The 20,281-nt window shown below is 40.6% G+C and overlaps 2 protein-coding genes across 2 annotated transcripts; both read left to right on the top strand.

The window, feature by feature from the left end:
* Positions 1-96: 96 nt before the first annotated feature.
* On the top strand, positions 97-1,978 carry ndufa7 (NADH:ubiquinone oxidoreductase subunit A7). The gene is made up of 4 exons (XM_070909392.1): positions 97-165; positions 431-480; positions 1,138-1,275; positions 1,756-1,978. The coding sequence occupies exons 1-4, from the start codon at positions 115-117 to the stop codon at positions 1,841-1,843; spliced, it is 327 nt and encodes a 108-aa protein (XP_070765493.1). The 5' UTR covers positions 97-114; the 3' UTR covers positions 1,844-1,978.
* A 1,427-nt stretch (positions 1,979-3,405) lies between these two features.
* LOC139287241 (low-density lipoprotein receptor-related protein 8-like) lies at positions 3,406-19,096 on the top strand. Its single transcript, XM_070908199.1, has 13 exons — positions 3,406-3,466; positions 4,332-4,466; positions 6,483-6,863; positions 8,322-8,447; positions 8,776-8,901; positions 10,195-10,366; positions 12,158-12,373; positions 12,921-13,039; positions 13,242-13,381; positions 14,256-14,397; positions 14,562-14,759; positions 15,607-15,767; positions 19,061-19,096. Exons 1-13 carry the CDS (start codon positions 3,406-3,408, stop codon positions 19,094-19,096), a joined length of 2,013 nt encoding a protein of 670 aa, XP_070764300.1.
* Positions 19,097-20,281: the final 1,185 nt, after the last annotated feature.

Raw genomic sequence — 20,281 nt, 5'->3', positions numbered from 1 at the left:
CAGATCCATTTGTAGTGCAGCAGTTTTCTTTATAGACCGCCAGGTGTCGGTAACGTGCTGAGAAACTTTATTTCGCATCACAGAAGAAGTCCCGTGTCCTTCACAACAGCAAACATGGCTAGTGCCACAAAAATCATTCAGAGGCTCCGGAATTTTTTATCTGGGGTAAGAAACACAACCAGAGACACATTTATATCTGGTCAGTACATGCTGTGAAAGAAATTCAAGTTTATATCCGGGTGATTTGTCGTAGTAAACTTGCTAATTTAATGGACAGAAGTTGCCAATCCTAGCTAGCTTTTAAGAGCTAGCCAGTCGATAGGTAGTTAACTTACATGGGACGGAAGATGTCAATTGTCTGTTTTAATTGTGCGTGTTTCTCAGCAACTATTGGTAATGAGTGGTTAACCCAATGGTGTTTCTTTTTCAGCACGACCTGCAAGCGAAACTGCAGCTGAGATATGAGGAGGTTGCAAAGAGGTAAGACGTGCATAAACTAGCTTATCTCAACTTCCCCACAGATGAACGATGGCAGCTAATTAAAGGAGTTATACGTGAAACACTAGGCTGCACTGCCACTTGTCAGACTCTCGCAGAAAGATACGTAAGTTTGCAACTACCCATGTAGGAATTTTTGGAGTCTGAAACTGAATTTGATTTTATTTTTGCTATCAAAAGTAGACTACTTATAGTATAAATGTGCCTTGAAGTTAACTTCTCAGGCAGCACCTGCTACCAGGCTATATACTGTCTTCAGCAAGTTCGTCAATTTATCAAATGCTTCTGGCTAAGTTTTAAAGCTAAAATCACTGTGCAGTGTTTCAGCATCGTATAAGCTTTCAATGTCATGGATATATTACTCAAATTGACCGTAGTGGATCCTATTTCATCATCTCACCTGTACCTGAAACAACTTGGGGCAAAAAATGCAAGGGGCTGCGATAAATTTAGGGCCTGACAATCCCAGCAAAAGTGCAGAATCTGTGCGCAGCCTGAGATAAAGTACTGGCTCTGTTAAAACTTTACACTAAAATCCATCTTGGGTGATGGTATAGCTTGTGCATAGCTTTAGGTAGACCTTTTATTCCACTGCAGACATACAGGTACATTCTGTTTACAATGCTTTTTTTCCTATAGGACACAGTCACCACCCAAACTGCCAGGAGGCCCGAGCCACAAGTATGCCAGCAACTACTACTACACCAGAGATGGACGCAGAGAGTCAGTACCCGCCACGGTCGTCATGTCTTCACAGAAGGCTCTCACCGCTGGCAGGTAAATGACCATATCAATGCATTTTCATGTATGGTAATAATTAGATTATAACCAGATTAGATCATGTTGGAGATTTTACCTGAGCTGGAATAAGGTAAAAGATGGGACCCATGTGAACAATCAAATCATCAGATTATGTTAATGCAGTTTTGTTCATATAAATAGCTGCAGTAAGACTCCAAATTAGCCACTTTTTAAGGGCATTCCTGCTTAAATGCAACTATGGATGTGTATCAGATTTCTGCACATTTTTGCAACACACAGTAATCCTGCTGTTTGATGACACCTGCCAAAGATGCTCCAGTGCTTAGATGTATTGATCTGACATCTTCTAATGTGAGCAGTAATGTCTTGCTGCTCAAGTGTGAAGTTAATAAAACAACTAGATTGCATGACATCTGTTTACCCCCTGATAACTTAAATATTCTGTTTGTAATGAATAGTACCTGCAGTAATATTTTGACTCTTCTGATCCTCTAGTCAAGTTGCTGAAGCCCCAAAGCTTCCAGTGACCCCGGGTGCTGTATATAAGGAGCCACCACTCTCCACAGACCAGCCGTACCTCTGAGCAGCAGGACTGACACTTACTTCAGCATCACCAACCTCATTTCTCCATCCAAACCTGCTGCGGAGGCCTGACCACTGCTGTGTGTTGGTATCCTGTACAATAGAAAGTGTGAATAAAATGTGTTCTATATGTGTATTTTTTGTTGTCCAACTGGTTATTGAACAAATGTGAAATAGGTTTTGAATCATCAGTGTTAACTGTGTGAATAGACTTGGAGTTATCTGAAAGATAGTTTGGAAATACTGGCTGCAAGGTGAGCAGAATAGTGGGGATGATTAAATAGATGTGTGCCAATTCAGCAGCTGAACCCTCCGAGGGCTTGTGGCCCAAAGAGGTGAGGACGTCAAGGCCAGGCTGAACCTGCTTCTTCCAAATGAGACTATACATGTTCACAAAGTCCGAAACTAAAGATGTGTTTAGGTGACCCAATTTGGAGAAGAAATCCATGTGTTGAAGGGCAAGTAATAGGCTAATTTTGTCATTTTGGATGTGTCTCCAGATTATTTTCTCGATGTATTTATTTGACTGATTGGTTTGTAAAAGTTGTGGCACTTTCACAATTTTTGTTGTAGTTATTATTGCAATGAACAGCAGTAAATCCTCACATTTGATAAGCTAGAAACAATTTTTACATGAAAAAGTATCAAAATAGTTGCCATTAATTTGTCATCAGTCAACTAATCATTTCAGCTCTACTTGTGTATACTGTTAGCTACAGTAGTTTAATTTATTAAAAAACATTTTATAATTCCATATGTTTGCTAAAATCTTAAAATTTCAAAGTAACTAAAGCTGTTAATAAAGCTACTAATGAATGTAGTACAATATTTCCCTCTGAAATGTAGTGGAGTAGAGGTATTAAGTAGCATGAAAAGAAAACAAAGTACCTCAAGTTTGTACTTATGTACAGTACTAGAATAAATGTACTCACACTCCATCCGGTGACGTGAGCAAACTGCAGCTGCTAACTTGAACCTGAGAGGAGGTCTAATCAGCAAAAGTGATAGGAAACACCTGTGTGGGTGTGCAGACGTTTAAATACACTGACAAGCTCTTTGATGACAGAAGTTACTCTTGAAGGTGAGGTTTTATATCCAGTTAGTTGTGTACACTCAATATAATGTATAATATTCAGTAACAGACTAGAAAAAGCATGTTCTTTTTCAAGGTCATGCATGCATATTGAACATTTGTGTGTGTATTTGTGCAATTACAACAAAAAACGACATTTAGGAAATGTTTTAAAAAGAGCCCGGTACCAAACATAAGTCATAGGATTACCATTTACTATATTATTTAAAATACTAGCCAAGTCATCATTTGAAAAACGTACTTTACGACTGAGAAAATGTAGCACGTCAAATGAGCAAATAACTCAATACAATAAGTGAACAGCAGAGGCGATATTAGTTTAATTTAGAAACTATAATGGCGTTGAAAAGTAAACCTGGTATCGGTCGTCACGGTAACAACTTTTCATTCACAAACCTGCAGTTTGAATGAACCAACTCTTGCGTCATATTTCTGCGCCGCGTGTGATGCAACTGTGGAGGACATCGAGCATGGGACACCTTGGAGGCTTATTTCTTCTGCTCGCCCCTCTAACCTGCTCTCATATTTGGGGTAAGGTGCAGGAATAACTGGTGCCTGTGTGTGTGAAGTTAAAGAGCTGCTTGTTTTTAAGCGTTAATTATAATGAAACGGAGGGAGTTTACAGTCGAGCAGACCTGTCAGTTTGAATGAAGTCTGTTTACAATGCAGACTACAGTGAACTCCATCTTTGACTTGTAATGTTTTCATAGTTTTAGTTTTGCTAGACAAATGTATAACGTTACAGGAAGCTGATAAAGTCTAAATCCAGCACCAGATCCTTTTCATATTTGGACTGAAATATAACGCCATGTCAATAGAAAGCTGAACCCCTCGTTGCAGTGCATTGTTACGTATTTGTATAGGCAAGTGTTTTTAACTTGAACACATTTTTGGAAAGGGGTATTTAATATATACATAATACTTGCATACTTAAATTAAATATGAAATAAGAATGTCAGCCATTTGTAAGTGAAACTGCAAATGCTGTGTCAGTGTCGCTCTGTCTGCCCAATGAGTCCTAGTTTGATCATTAGCTCCAAGAGAAACTAATAAAATCACTTTTTTTTTCAAATCATTCTGTGTCTTACGCCTTAACACTTTGATTTGAGAGAAATTAAATTCATTATAATGCAGTTTTGGTGTTTTTACTATATTAAATGTGATGGGACACCAGTGAAAAGCACAAAACTGCAGAGAAAATGTTTATGGTATAGTTTCATTCTTGCTTTATAGGCTTATCAAGTAGTTTACAAAATAAAACAACATAACTTTTAAGTTGTCATGATTTTTGAGACTTTTCCTGTTGCCTACTAGGTAATTATTGTGTTGTGCTTTGTGATGCCTGATAACGTAACTAGTCAATAGTTATTGAGTAAACTGTTTCCATGTGCTTCAGGTGCTGCAGGTCACTCTCTGCCCGTCTGCCACGAGCAGCTGGAGTTCAGGTGCAGTGATGGCTCGTGCATCCCGAGACTGAATGTGTGTGACGGACACACAGACTGTGAGGACGGATCAGATGAACACCGCTGTGGTGAGTACAATGTCGACAACGTGATCCCATCCCAAACCATCCTCACACAGGCACACAGGTGTTTGGCTTTATAAACCAAATAATAAACACAACACTGGCATTTCTTGACAGTTTAGGGAAATAATCAATTCATTTGAGGCAAGGAAAGGCAAGTTTATTTACTTTGCACATTTCAACAACAAGGCAAAGATTGCTTTACATAAAAAGCATTCAGACGAGATTAAAGACACGCAAGGCAGTATGAAAAGACTGGAAAAATAGGATTTAAGAAGTAAAATAAAACAGAAAAATATGTTAAATAAAACATTAAACAGGAGAATAATAAAATAAATAAATAAATAATTTTCTCAGTTTCTGCTCTATCAGTGGCTTCACCAACACAAATGGTGTCACCGTGTGTAATTATTGTTTGACTGCGTGTGCCCTTTTACCTACTCTTGTTGTCCTTTTCAACATACAGTATTGTGCAATGGAGTCTTAGCTGATTATAACCGACTTTAAAGCAGAGCTGTGTTTTGACCTGCTGGTCTATTATACCATAAACGTCCTCACAAAACCTTGATTTCAAACTTAACAAATCTTGATGTACAGTATATTCTCATTTTTATCTTAATTCTACGATTCTGGGCATACAGTATATTGATCTACTTATACTTTTTAGATGTCTGTGCTGCTCAGAAATCGTCTAATTTTCTTGTGCTGTGTAGGGAAAATACCATAGCAGATTTCTGACTTATAATTTCTTATAATCCTGTTGAAGTCATTAGAGACTTGAATATTGAATTCCAGAGGGATTTGGTGTTGAGCTGTATTTAAAAGGGATCTGATGTGATTGCAGGCATTAAACACAAATGTTGTTGATGTGAGTAATGCCAGCAGGCATGAATATTGGCAGTGTTGCTTAAAGGTTAGGGACGTGAGACTTGAAAGTCGCTGGTTTGAATGTCAGTCAGGAAAATGTAGAAGATTTTCTTTCCTCCACTCAGAAGTGCAGGACCCAGCAGTAGCAGACTGTGGTTTTACTGGGAGACAGTGGAGGCCAGGTTAGACTAATTGAAAGAAGAGCTCAAAGAGTTATTAAGAAGAGATGTGCCAGAAGTCATATTTTACTTTTCTGTATGCAGGTATATCCCCCTGATGGAGACAGAGAGCTGATGAAAATGAAGCTAGCGGTGGGAAATATGATGATATGTACCGTGAGACATTTATCAACCATAAGAGTTTTTGCCATATCATTATGCTGTGGTAGTTATTGCTTCAGTAATTCTTGGTGTATTACATAATTTTTGCAATGTTGCAAAACAATGAGCAGGACTGCTTCATCACAATGATGATGAATTACCTTCATTTGTCAGGTGGTGATTTGTTATAGTCGTAAAACATACATTCCTGTCTAGTTATTTTAGCCATAACAGTTTCTCAGTTGATTTTCTTGAAAGCTTATGATATCACAATATATATAAATATTATGATATGACATTGCATATACCGTGAAAGAGGATTTTATTGATGTCACTCGTTAAGCCCAGCTCAGGGTGGATGTGATCTAGAGCAGGATTTCTTATGAATTCATTTGATGGACCCATTAGACAGCTGGTTCTGATCTGAACTTGTATTGTGTTCACAAGTACATACTTTATTAGCGTAGCTTGCCCACATAGATTCTCCCCCACCCAACAGAATTTTGTTTCTTTCTTTTTCTTGTATCATTTGTTAATTGTTTATTTTTTGTTGCCGTCTTGAATTGTTCTGAAACTACATTTGGAGATTTATTACACACTGAAACACTCAACGGAAATCAGACTGATAGAATGAAGTTATCCTAAGATGTGGGAAACATTAATGTTTCTGCTAAAGTTAGTGGTCTGCAAAAAGCTGATATGTCACGAACTATACTGTGAACACACTCTTATCGAAGCCATTCAGGTTATATTTGTAGTGAAGCCTTTGAGACTTTTTAGGGCTGTACAAACTTAATTATTGCTGTAACTTGTAACTGACGTTCACTCTTCACAGGCCACCTTTGGTGTAAGAAAGATGAATTTGCCTGCCGCAGCAGACGGTGCATATCTCTGCATTTCCATTGCGATGGTGTGGACAACTGTGGCGACGGGAGTGATGAGGCATCGTGTCAGAACTGCACCACCACTGGCTTCTTCTCCTGCGGGCCATCTGACACCTGTCTGCCCAGGGACAAGCTGTGTGATGGGCGAACTGACTGCAAAGACGGGCGGGACGAGTCTCAGGAGTTGTGTGGCTTGTCTGGGCCACGCCCGCAGACTTCTCACACATGTACAGCGTCTGAGTTTCAGTGTGGAGACGGCCAGTGCATCCTCCAGACCTGGAGGTGTGACCGCTCACCAGACTGCTCTGATGGAAGCGACGAGCACGACTGTGGTGAGTGACGCGGCTTCACTTCTGTTGAAGCATACTGACGTCTTCAATGCCGCTGTTGCTAAATGGGAGCAAATCCCTGCAGCCAGGTTCCAAAAACGTGTGAAGGCTATTACAGCAGCAAAATAATGCCTATGGTTTTGGAACAAGATTGCCCACATATAACTAATCAGCCAGCAGAGGGCAGTATAAAACTGCTCTATACTGCATTGGTGGCTTTACAGAAAGTCTTCCTGCATCTAGATACCCAGACCCTCAGGTTCCTTTGTGTTTTTTTTAATAGTGATAAGGTAGCACAGCATTCTTAATGCTTAAAACTGTCTTGTTGCAGCTTCTCCAAGGCGATGATTGCTGTTTTTCTCTGTTATACATAATTGTAAACTGAATATGTTTAGGTTTTGTACTCTTGGTTGGACAAAACAAGACATTTGAAGGTGTCACCTTGGTTTCCATAATAATTAGCAGATTAATCGCTAATCAAAATCATCATTAGTTGCCCTTAAGTGTAGTTTAATACAGCTTTGTTTTTCACTCTTATAAGTAACTGTACACCATGTTTGTTAACAGTCTGTACTCTGTAGTAATTTAGCGCTGTGAGGCAAATCAAAGTATTGCGTATTGTCCCTTTTTATTGTGCCAACTGGTTTGAATGTCATCCTGCATTAGCCTAATTTGTGGCCTAATTAGCCTAATTCCCTGACATCAAAACAAACGCAGGCAGTGTGTGAAAAAGTATCCACCCACAAATCATTTAACAAACGAACAACACACAAACTATTCATTTGCTTGTGGTTAAACGCAACATTTTCAGACAAATGTATTCAGTATGTTTGTTTGGATGCTGTTTTTTGTCATCCGAATGGAAGAAAGTGTATCAGAGTATTATTTCCATTATGTCCATCGCAGAGGACTGTGCAGGCAACTCTTGCTGCGCAATTGTGAAACTAAGATTTTAAACATAAATAACCCTAAAAATGAACTCAAGTTTATGAGTTGGAACATTTGGGGTTCTGGCTCACCAGCAAAGCACGGACCAAAGTCTTTAATTGTCCTACTTGAATGAACCCCAGCTTTTGCTTTCTGCAAGAAACGCATCCCACAACATCAGGACATCTAAAACTAGGAACTAAATATATACAGCACATTTCATGCATCATATAATTCTAAAATAAGACTTGTTTCTATACTAATGAATACAAAAAAGGTTCATTACCAAAACCAAAATCCGTTTGTAGACCCAGATGGTCGCTTCGTCAATGGACATATCAGGAATGTGAAAATAACATTAGCCAACATTTATGGGCCCAATGACGACAAAACAGATTTCTTTCACAAAGTATTCTCACACATTATGGAACGTGGACACGATTCAAAAAACAGCCTCACATTTATCATGCTAGCAAATAGCAGCATACTTCCTTGTATGAAACCACTGATGATGTAATGTTTGTTTTTTTGCAGATCGACGACGAGACGAGTGTCAGGTCAACAAAGGAGGCTGCTCTCATCTGTGTGTGGACCGGCCGATTGGTTTCCACTGTGACTGCCCCAACAACATGAGGCTGGTCGGGGACAGCCAGTGTGAGGGTGAGTGGCAGCCTGATAGAGCAGCATGATACCTGCTAACAGCTGCTTGATTTAGTCTTTCATCACCAGTTGTAAAGATTTGTCCTGACCCATCACACAAAATGACCTTAATATATCTGACGGATGATTGTAGGGTCAGTTTTTAAAGGGATAGTTTGTTATTGGGGAGAAATATAATAAAACTTGCAGCATATTCCCTTTAATTCACCTCTGTGAACCATGTCCGCTATTAAGTAATAGGAAGGGGACTGCCATGTAAGCTATTTTTAACATATTCCTATTGCTGTGTCCTCGAAACTCCTTTTCAAGTATCTGTTCTTTCATCTAGAGGTCGACATGTGCCTGGAACGCGATGTGTGTGATCAGCTGTGTGTTCACATGAATGGTAGCCTCGCCTGCGACTGCCAGGAGGGCTACCAGATGAATCCCACAACCAGAGAGTGCAAGGCCAAAGGTGAGAAACCAGCCACTGACGACATGAAAGCTAACTTCAAATTCATAATGCATAAAACATGTCCAGCTGCTGATTAACAAACTAACTTCAGCCTGCTGTCAAACCGACAAAGCAACTGAGAGTTTTTTCTTATCCCCTCCTGACTGTGACTGATTGAGCTGTGTGTAACCTACTTGGCTAAATCAGACAGATCCTGACACATCATGTCTCATTATGAACTCAGTTACTAGATGACTATGGCTTCACTCATTAAATGTGTGGCCTTTGCTTTGTGAAGGAGCTCCTCGGCTTGTTTTCCCTGAAGCTTGATATTATACTTCATAAAAGTGTAATAGTTTCTTCTCACGTTAGTCGAGGCGAGCCTGACAGCGTGCCTCCACTATAATATGCTGATGAAACCTTGCAAACTAGTGCTATGGCATGACGGGAATCAGCACAGAATGACGTGTCGTTTAGTTTGAGCAGTTCTGAGATGCATCTTGATCGTGTTGTGAGCTGTCTCAGACGCGACCACAGTTGTCAAAGATATTTGATTCCATTGTAACCAAAAACTAGATGCACTTGTAGTTGGTGCACCTTAGAGATGAGTCGGAAATGGGAAATGAAAATACAGTCCAGTGAGGGCACAACAGGACAAACGCCAACAAAAAATGACGATAAGGCATAAAATGTCTTGCAGTGTGAGCAGCACAGCGATTCTGAGATTTTGTCTTAAATTGCTTTAAATTGACACTCAATGAAACCATTTTCACTGCATGCGTCCTTAATGTCCGTCGATAAATAGAGCACATGGTGAAGGGTTGGTTTCCCTGTGGTGCTAGCCCTACTAGAAATACATGCAGTCATGGTATTTGCATAAGAGCTCTCTAGAATACATGTTTGCACATCATATTTATTCGTTATCAGTGGCATGTGGCAGGTTTGTATGCTCGGTCAGGAATTGTGTAAGGCGCAAGTTGGTTCCACCTTAATAAACTTTGACTCATTATGTTGTAAAGGTGAGTGTGGCTGCGCATACATATTAGCTAACATCTATCAGTTCTTTGGAGACGTACTTATTGAACAAGTCTCTACAGTCCTCAGGAGTGTATTATTTCTATTGTGATCTGCTATTGTGTGACGTCCTTTCAATTGTATTCGGGAAGAATTGCGGTCGGGTTGGATTTTTGATATGGTGCTTATACTGAATGATACCTGAGTTGAGATGCCAAAACACGAACTTGAAATTGTTCACACTTATGATGAATGAAACAAGAACAACGTGTGTGTGTGTGTGTGTGTATGTCCTTCCAGGGAATGAGGCTCAGCTGGTTTTCACCTCTTCTAAAGGAATGCGATGGATAAGCATCACCGGCACTGAGTACAGGGAACGGACTCCACATTTTCCAGGACCAGGACCAGTGGCAGCCTTAACCTCTAACCGAACGCTGTACTGGGCCCGGCAAGGACGAGGCTCTGTATATAGGTAATAGAGTGGCAACCACCACACACTGCTCTATATTACATGTCAAAGCCAAAGCAATGCTTAAGGGATGTGACCGTTGTAACTCCTGTTAAAGGCATCTGTGATCCGAATGTAAAGAAATGAATAACGCCATCCATCCATTTTCCACCACTTATCTGGGTCTCTGTGGCAGCAGGATAAGCAAGATAACCCAGACATCTTTTTCCCTACCTTTGTCGAGCTCCCCCTCGGGCATCCCAAAACTGTTTATTTAACCGAAAAAAAAGATGCCAGATGTTAAAAAGGCACCCTAAAAAGATATCTTATAAAATTCATATATACAACATGAAAAATATGCACAAAATAGTACAGTACACATCCACCAATAATAATGTACAACACTTGGTTACAATCCATACTAAATGTATATGTAGGAAAAACAGAGGACTTATCAAGACATAACACTAATATCCTAATTAATGGATTATTAATGAGCCACAGCTTTAACTGGCTCTCTTTTGACACTGTTATGAGCAGATGCCCGAACCACCTCAACTGGCTCCTATAAATTCAGACTTTTAAAGTGATTCTTCACCTAAAATCTGTCTTCTGAGTATCATTGACCGCTTGCATAAACAGACAATGGCTGTAAAAAGTTTGTAGTTTGTCTGTGGTCAGTTTACATACATACTCTAACCGCTCCTGCAGCTTAATTTCTTCCCTGTTCATCTGTATGCTCAGTATGTTTGCCAAACTGTTCTTTTGTTTCAGTTCCTGCACATAATCCCGTTGGGCAACTGCATTGCTTTGTTTATGCTCTTTTCTTTAGAAAGGTTAAGCCGGGAAGTGCTAAGTAGTGAATTTCCTGTCGTCTTAAATTTCATTTGACAACAAACAAAGAATAGGGTAAATAGGTAGATTCAATTAATTGTTAACATTTCACTTCTCCCTCTATTATTTCCTGGTCTATGCTACTAACGCATGGAGGGCCTTCAGACAAGGCGTCTGTTTGATCTTCTAATGGTTTTGAAGAGCGCTTACAGACAAAGAAACAGAAAATCGTGGTTCTTTGTGCTTTATTGAACCCTTTATATGTGGCTGCTAATTTTTTTGTTCTCTGTGTGGTGTTATGTATGTGAAACATCATTGTCGTGACATCTGCAGACAAAATCTACCTCTGAGGATTAATAGATTTAAGTTTAACTTAAAGTGAAAGTCGTAGAGGACGTGAGAATGTCAGTCTGCTGCTTTTGGGAAATGCAGTGCATTTTGCAACATAACATGAATCAACAGACAATTTTGACAGACATCACTCTTGACTAAAAACATACAAAAAGAGAGCAGGGATTCACACACCCATGTCTTTTAGGACTATTGAACACTCATAATGTAACGCTAGCGGCTCTGTGAGTCTGTACTTAGAGCTAAATGCTAACTAAATGCTCAGCAGGCCTTTTGACCTGATGGAGGTGCTAGACGAACAGTCAGAGCATCAAGGAAGTTATTGCAATTCATCCTGAGGGGGACGTGAATATCTGCACCATTTTTGTGCCAATAGTCTCCAACAGTCATGGACACATTTCATTCAAAACCAAAAATGTCAGCCTCATGGTCACGCTGGGGGAGGAGTCAGAGGATTGCAGATGGCTATCAAGTTTTCTGAGTTTACTTGGGAAGAGATGAATAAACCCATTGCAGGAAGTAGCTATGCATTGTCATAGTCAGGATTTAGTAGAACAGAACTTTGAATAAACACCGTTTGTTTTATTGTTGTATTTTTTTCTGTTCCTTTCACCCCTGGATGTTTGTCAGGGTCTCCTTGGATGGAAAGCCGCAGGATTCGGTGTTGCTGCTGAAAGTTCAAGGTTCAGTGTCGGGCTTGGCCGTGGACTGGATCCACCAGCTCCTCTACTGGACTAGTATGGAGAGCAGTTCTGTTAATGTTGGCCTGCTGGACGGTTCGGCTCAAAGTCCGCTTATCACAGGGCTGGACAAACCTTCTGCAGTGGCTGTGGATCCTCTCCAAGGGTAGGAGTGCCCAGGCCTTTGCTCTTCACTTAAATTAATAGTTAGCATCATCAAGGAGGTTTAGTGTACTCATATCAGCAGGAAGCTGTAATGACATATTGTTGCGTCATGGTCTTCAAAGGTTTTTAGGAGCTAATACAACACCACGTACTGTAAGAGCTGGTTAAACACAGGACTCTTTTAACCATGTATTTACACAGGGAGTGGAAATATAGTACATACCAATAACATACAGTACATTAACAGAAGATGGCTTCACAAGAAAGAGCTGTTTGAAGTGTCTGGTCAGTATTAAGACTGAGAGAGCTGCTTTGTTTTGATTCAAACATTACCAGCCTTTTTGTTCTCAACTCAAATACATTTATGTCCTACCACATGTGTTTAGGTTAGTTTGGGTTTTAGCTTATTCTTTTTATTTGTCAGTTTTTTTCTTTAGTTGAAGCACTATTTGTTTGCCAACTTGGTGAAACGTTTAAAATCAGGATTAAGCAAGAATCTTATCCCAAAGCTCAGCTGCATTTTTCATCAGCTGCTTCTGTTTTCTCAGGCTGCTCTTCTGGGCTCAGTATGGCGGCTCCTCAAAGATTGAGAGGGCTAGCTTGGACGGTCGGGACAGGATGGCTCTGGTCACTTCCTTAATACGCCACCCTGTCGCTCTCTCTCTGGGTATGTTCTGAAATGTTTGAGATAATTGTACAGTGAGTTTTGGATATTTCCCTTTTGCACAGGAACTATGTGTGTGTGTCTGTCTGTCTGTATGTATGCACGTCCAGCTTAAATCAGAGGCCTGAGTACCACCACAGTTCAGCTGAATACGTCCAGAAGACCCCCAGTGTTGCTGTTAAAGGCGTGTTGGTTTTTTTTAAAGATATGCCTCGCCAGCTGCTGTACTGGGTTGACCAGGGAATGAGAAGCATCTCCAGAGTAAATCTAGAGGGCCGTCAACGTAAAACGGTGGTAGAGTCTAACGGTTATCTGGACCGGCCCTTCGGACTGGCTGTGTTTGAGGTAAAACAACCCTATGATGGAATAGAGACTTTTTATTGTATTACCCGTGCCTTTCACGCAATGCATCTTGGGACAGGCTTTAGCTACTCATTCGCTGGGGTGGGGTTGGGGTGTTGAATACTGTTGAATAGAAGCAACAAAGCAAAGACCTCAACAACCATAAGAGGAAGCTTTACACCACTGACAATCTCATGTCCCACTAGATACAGAACAGATTTTAAGTACTTACTTTCCCTTTCATGTGCTGCAGTAGTATGAGTACTCTAAAACCCCAGTATATATACAATGTAATAACATGACTGTAGAACAAAGGGAGAAATGGGCTGTACGCGTTTCCTTTTATATTTAACTTCTTGAAAACTGTTATCAGGTTGTTATTAACCCTTAAATAAGCGCCCTTTCTTTAGCCTTTTCTGATCCCTTCTCGCTCAGTCGTGTCTAAAAGTTGCTACATTTCTGTTGCTAATGGCCTCTTAAATCTGGACTCCTGTGCAAATATCTACCCAAAAGACATTGTTAAGAAATAACAACACATTTGCGTGGTACATGCAAGTCATAAAACACAAAAGGAAGAAGCCGAACAGATGAACCATTTCAAATGGGCAGACAAATGGCTGGAAAAATCTGCTGCTAGCTAGGCCGCCACGTAAAAAAATGTGATGGTAAACACAAAAATCGGTTTTGCAAATCTTTTATAAGGGAAGGAAATGGATTCAACATGTTTATTAGGCCTCAGGGATAGACACAGTGCATTTTGTTTAGAAATACTGAATATAAACATAACTGGTTACCAGTAACGGGGCACCTTTAACTCAACCGATTTTTTTTTTGCAGTGAAATACCAGTTCTGCTAAGTCCGTCCATTCTGTTTCAGGGTTTTGTTTATTGGAGTGAAGAAGTGACGCGCTCCATCTGCCGAGCCAACAAACATAACGGCAGCAACCTCCAAGTACTGCTGTCAAACGCCACCTCACCAGGTGGTGTGGTTATCATTCAGTCTGTCCTTCAACCAAACGGTATGCCCAGTCAGATAAATTAAACATACACTGTATGTCTCAGACTGTATGGTGATTTTGCCAAACGTTTTGTTTTTGTCAGAAGGTCAGGGGACACTGTGTTGGTGCTTCTGGCCTTTGACCTTTCAGTCATTGATTACTCTGTACATTCGCCTGGTTCTCAGGGCCATCTGTGTGCGGACATACCAGGACGGTGTGCCGGCACGAGTGCGTTGTCGACCTGCTCTCTGAGAGTCCGGAGTTCAGCTGCAGTCCTCCAGAAATGGGACAAAACAAATCTCAAGAAATTCCTGCCATTTCTCGATCAGTTCCTGCATCAACTTTATCTGATCCTGCATTTGCTGGAATCCTCTCTCTTATCTGTAAGATAAACACATTTTGTCAAAAGAAATCCTCACCACATGGCTGAAAAAGCTCCTGTGCTTATCTTTCTTAAGTATTGGCACCGGAGCACGCTGCTGTTAAAAATAGCCTCTTTCCTGCCATACAGCGCTGGTCAATACACGGCTGCCAATAAAATAAAATGGTCATAGTTTAGCTGTAAAAATGACTCTAAATCAAATATGTGACTATAAGAGACTGTAAACATGTAATTTTATCCCTCAGATTGCTTTTAGTTACAGTTTCCCAGCTGCTTCTCCACATAAGTCTGATGTAACCTAACTGTTTGTACTGTGAGATAGAGGATATAAATGTGACGTCAACATGGTCACTCCCTGCTGAGTCATAAACATGCAGTCGACAGTCAGCATCTGTCATTGTGCATTCACACTGGTCATGAGCTTTTGAGCAATTTTTTTCCACATTCAGAGTTATTAAGAATACAAGCATGTGTTTATACTGACTACTAAAGGCTAAAAAGAAGAGAGGCAATACTGACATGTTGCCAAATTTAACAGTCTGCTAAATAAAACATTATATATTTTTACAAGCCTGTCCACAGACAAGCATGTTTTTTAGTGTATCATTACTTCCTTGATTTCGAGCTACTTATATATTTACTTACTTAGTTTATCATGGAAAGAGTCTTTGAGTATCTAGAGAAGCACTCTACAAATAAAGTGTATAATTATTATTATTATTATTATGTACAGATTATTTATGTGTTGAGGTGAGGGGAGTGAAAGAAAGTCGACGTCATCTTCTTACATGCGTCATGTCTGCAGAGTCTCCAGAAAGTGATTGTGTGTGTCTGTGTTCGTTCCCCAGTGTTTCTCAGTGTGCTGCTGGTGGGAGTGTTGCTGTGGTGGTGGAGAGAAGAGTTTAAGCCGTCCAGGTCTCTCACTGAGCAGAGCTTCTCCCTCAAAGAGTCCCAGGACCCGCTCATCATCCAGGAGCCACCCATGGGTCCACACATATGTCTCGTCAAGGCAAGCAAAGTTTGTGTGCGCGCGCACACACACACACACACACACACACACACACACACACACACACACACACACACACACACACACACACACACACACACACACACACACACACACACACACACACACAAAAGCTGACACAGACCCCTTCATTCACCTTCAGAGAGGAGATACCATTCATTCAGCTGCACATGTGTATACTTGAGATATATATATATATATATAACGAGGTGTTGATTTTCCACTTCATGGTTATTTTGGAGGCTGTGTTCATGATGTGGCAAACTCTTGCACGGGAAAAACACGACAGGCACATTTAACTATGAGGGACGAAGACTTCTTAAAGTGCCTTTTAAAGGCCCTGAAAACATATTTTCTCAATCAGCATCTTTCTGTGAGTGACGGGGTCCCATATGAACACAGTTGGATCAGTTTTGGTTCACTGGATAGATTTCTGTTTGTGTTTTTGTGTTCTCTTCTTACCAGTTTGAAGTGGGTGCGATTCAGTCATTAGTTAGATCAGGAGGATACAGCTGAAATCAATAAATTAAACCTCAACCACATTTTTTCAAGCTGAACTGAGTTTTGGTGATGCTAGATGAGAAGTCCGGTGTCTCCAAAATCATTGCAATTTAGACTGAGGGGGGCTTGAATGTGTGTAGCAAATTCTATGGCAATACATCCCACACTTGTAAATGTTGTCATCTTCTCCAAGGCGTCCGGGTGATGCTTCCGTGGATACTTCACATCTCTTTCACCAGTGTACTGTATTCCCCGCCCCTGGTCCCATTCTCGTCAAGTGGTCGCACATTGTATTTTCTCTTTTTACCTTTTTCTGCTTGTTCAGCCAAAATCAACAAACATGTCTTCATTTTTATGGCAGTTGGCAAACAACGTTATGGTGCATACTGCCACACACTGGAAAGGAGTGTGGATTGGGAAATACGCATGTGTGGGATTCATCACCATTGTTCATCATGAAGTTTATCACTGTAATCCAGATGCCATGATGGCGGAGGTATTTTAGTAGATGCAAATTAAATCGAGAATACCACAGAAATAATGAACGACCTTGAGGCCCCAAACAAAGACAAATCCATGTGGCTATGGTTGTTATGGCGATGCTGAATCATAGTTCATACAGTGTAAAGGAAACAAAGGAATCAAACTGTTACAAACATCATTATAAACATGAAATACCACAGAGCTGCTTCACCACGTCCAACCAAATGGAAAGTTTGTTTGTGCTGAACGCTGATGGTTGAATACGTTTGAGGAATGAGACCAGCTTCCTGTACGTGACAGCTGTACAAAATCAATTTAACCACCTCATAAATTACAAAATAAGCTCTATATTTTAGTCTGTGTGAATTTGGGTGGATAATTTATTGTCCTCTGTTAGAGGAAATTTGTTTCCACAGAAAGAACAATTGAGGAACATCAATAAATCAAACTAACAACATAGTCACAAGGAACACAGCACATTCACAAGAACATTATTCTGTTCGTGTTATTGCTATAGTTTGAAGCTCAGAGGAAAATGGACACAAACAATGTATACACTCATACAAAAATAATCATCACTTATGACCCACTAGAAGAGTGTGGCGGTGTCTGTATCTGCAGGGACGCTGCCCTCTGCCTGCATTTTCTTATTTTGCTGTGTTCGGGACGTTTCTGGGCGTCAACCTTTGGGCAGTGGGTGTGTGTGTCCCCCAGCCAATAACAGCGCGTAGGGTGTGAGGGCGGGACTCTATAAAAAACGCAGTGACCAGGTGCCAGATCGTAAGCACGCATCCAAGAGGAAGCGATGAGCCGGGGAGGAGGGGCCTACTTTGAATGTTGGGTTTACAAACCGCAAGCAACAAATCCTCCTCAGTCTGCCTTTAATGATGCCAACAAACTGTTCAGTGTTACATGTCCACCCAAAGCTACAGCTATAACAATAGAATATGTGTTACAAATGTTATGTCACCTCTACCTCACAATTAATTTGGAAAAACTCACCAGAGCTCCACAAAACCCCAACAACAGATCCATTAACCTGCCTCCTGCACTAAATTTGGTTTACCAGTTCAGTTTGTTTTGATTCCAGCTAAAATCTTCGCTGCGCACAGTTATCCTCTTTCTTCATTACTTGAAAAAGTGAAAAACAACCAACTGGACAGTTTTATCCTTCAATAGTGGAACAGTACACAGAAATTGGCAAGTCGAATGAGCTAATTAGACTAATGACCTGTCAATCACACATCAAAGGAGAGGCCCAGGAAAGAGCAGTGTTCATATTTGGACATATTTTCATGACAAAACATGCGTTTAAAAGCCAACACCCAAACCAAAGGAAATAATGTTGATGAAGTTTAAGTATTTCCTATTTTCTCAGAATTTGGGGTATTTTGCACTAAAGTGTAGCTGTGTGTCATTTTCTCCCAGTGTCTGCGTGGGTTTCCATCCACAGTCCAAAGATGTGCAGGTTGGGTTAACTTGAGACTCACCCAGAAGTTGCCCGTAGATGTGAATGTGAGTGTGAATGGTTCTCTGTCTCTAGATGTTGGCTCTGTCATAGACTGGCAAATGCCTTGCCCTCTTGCCCAATGTGAGCTGGCATGGACTCCACATCTCTGTCTGCACAGGATAAGCGGGTATACTGTAGATAATAGATGGCAAGACCACCACTACAATTGCCATCTAGCTGCACATTCCCAGTTTCAAGTTTCCTGTACCTGTAACACCAGCAGATCCATGTTAATGTGTGAGCAGTGCTTAAATAGCAAGAGGCTCAGAGGCTTGTTGCAGGCTCAGGCCACAAACGTTATGATGCATTGCTGCATCGTGGGGGTTTCATTTTTGAATAATAAACAGTCCTAACTGAACCCTACTTTTGCTTTGTTCCTTTCACCACATTTCTTGCCTTTGTCTCCTCAAGGATAGCTTTTGATAGGAGAGGAGGAGGGGTGAAACTTCAGGAGATACACCAACTGTGTTCCAGATAACCATTAAAAATGTACTGTTAAATTCGCTGTTGTGTTTTTGATATGTTTATTTTTTAAACTGTAAATAACAAAAGTCAAGGAATCCTTAATTATTTAATTACTATGCAGATATTGTATGATATTGTTATGTTTTAACTTACAAATATAAATATTGAACTGGCCTCAAACAACCAGTATGAGTTGCACTCCGGCAGCTTCCCAGATAAACACAACCTGACCTGCTCCCATCAGGTTAAAGGCTTATGGTGTGCATACTGCTCACCATAAGCTTGACTAAGCTGTGTGTGTCTCCGCCGCCAGGAAACTCTGGATAAGCTGGACTTGGACGGGGAATGAAGATGTGACACAGATGGTCGGCTGACTGGGCTTCACCTGGTGCCGTCTCAACCAACCTGCGGTGACCTCAGGGCTCACAGGACGACAAGACGCCAAACCCAGCTGAGCAGCCCGTCACTTCCCAACTCCCTCTGGAGGTTAAAATCTCTCAAGAAATGACTCGCTGGTAAATATCGAGTTCAAATGGGGGGAAAGGCTTTCAAACAGTAACTTCTGTTGTGTCTTCAGTTTGAAGAAGCATTACTTTCAACCCTGGTGGCTCCAGAATTCAACTTTGTCGTTGATGGGGATGTTTGTTTATATTCCCTCTGAAAGCTGTGAGCAGCAGTGAACAGGCATACACCCAATTGTTTGTATTATTTATATCAGCACAGATTCTCTCGTATATTTTGCCTTATCTTTTGTTATCAAGCATTTTCCTCAACTGCTTCCTCAGCTGTGTTATGACTGTAGGTCTCCAAGACAATTAGTGGAAATGTGATCTGTTTGGATGAGAGCTGAAACAATTAGTTGACGACCAGACTCCAGGAAGTCACTGCTTCCAGACAAAAAATGAAACTTCAATAAGAAGTAAGACCACAACTTAAAACAAAGAGATATATAACATGTAAATTAGGGAGCTTTCGAGGTGAATTCTGTTACCTTTGGACATAGCCAGGCTAGCTGTTTCCCCCAGTTTCCAGTCAATATGCTAAGCTAAGCTAATCGGCTTCGAGCTCCTGTTACATATTTACTGTACAGGTATGAGAGTGATATCGATCTTCTCATTTAACTCTGTAATAAAACAAATAAGTAAATAAGTCCACAAAATGTTGAACTATTCCTTTTAAAGCTCCCAAAACGTAATTGGTATGAAAAAGGGCAACATTTTGAGCCTCAAATCAGATTTTGCCTGATGGAGACCTGGTAGGGTTTTTCAGACCAATTAAGTTTTGGGAGCTTTAGTCCAACGTGCACTTACACTCTATTTTTCCTTCACTGCGTGTGTTATCTTGTACCCTGTCTACAGTAAATATAGGACAGGATGTGCACACAACTACCTGTAACTTGGAATGTATTGTCAAAAGTTCAAAATCTGGCCATGAGGATTAATGCAGCATTGATTGGTTTGATTCTGCCACAAAAATCTAGATTTATCGTCTTTTTTTTATGTCTTTGAATGTTTTTATCTGAATGTGAACCATA

The sequence above is a fragment of the Enoplosus armatus genome, chromosome 7 (assembly GCF_043641665.1).
Source record: "Enoplosus armatus isolate fEnoArm2 chromosome 7, fEnoArm2.hap1, whole genome shotgun sequence".
In the NCBI taxonomy this organism is placed as follows: Eukaryota; Metazoa; Chordata; class Actinopteri; order Centrarchiformes; family Enoplosidae; genus Enoplosus; species Enoplosus armatus.
Note: the sequence above shows the minus strand (reverse complement) of the source record. Positions and strands in the feature narration are given on the sequence as shown.

Bases quoted from the DNA above. Each gene is read 5' to 3' on its own strand.
- ndufa7 (XM_070909392.1), top strand. From the start codon at position 115: ATGGCTAGTGCCACAAAAATCATTCAGAGGCTCCGGAATTTTTTATCT. The intron at 166-430 runs GTAAGAAACACA...TTTCTTTTTCAG, and splicing joins TCCGGAATTTTTTATCTGGG to CACGACCTGCAAGCGAAACT. The intron at 481-1,137 runs GTAAGACGTGCA...TTTTTCCTATAG, and splicing joins TATGAGGAGGTTGCAAAGAG to GACACAGTCACCACCCAAAC.
- LOC139287241 (XM_070908199.1), top strand. From the start codon at position 3,406: ATGGGACACCTTGGAGGCTTATTTCTTCTGCTCGCCCCTCTAACCTGC. The intron at 4,467-6,482 runs GTGAGTACAATG...CACTCTTCACAG, and splicing joins ATCAGATGAACACCGCTGTG to GCCACCTTTGGTGTAAGAAA. The intron at 10,367-12,157 runs GTAATAGAGTGG...GATGTTTGTCAG, and splicing joins GGACGAGGCTCTGTATATAG to GGTCTCCTTGGATGGAAAGC.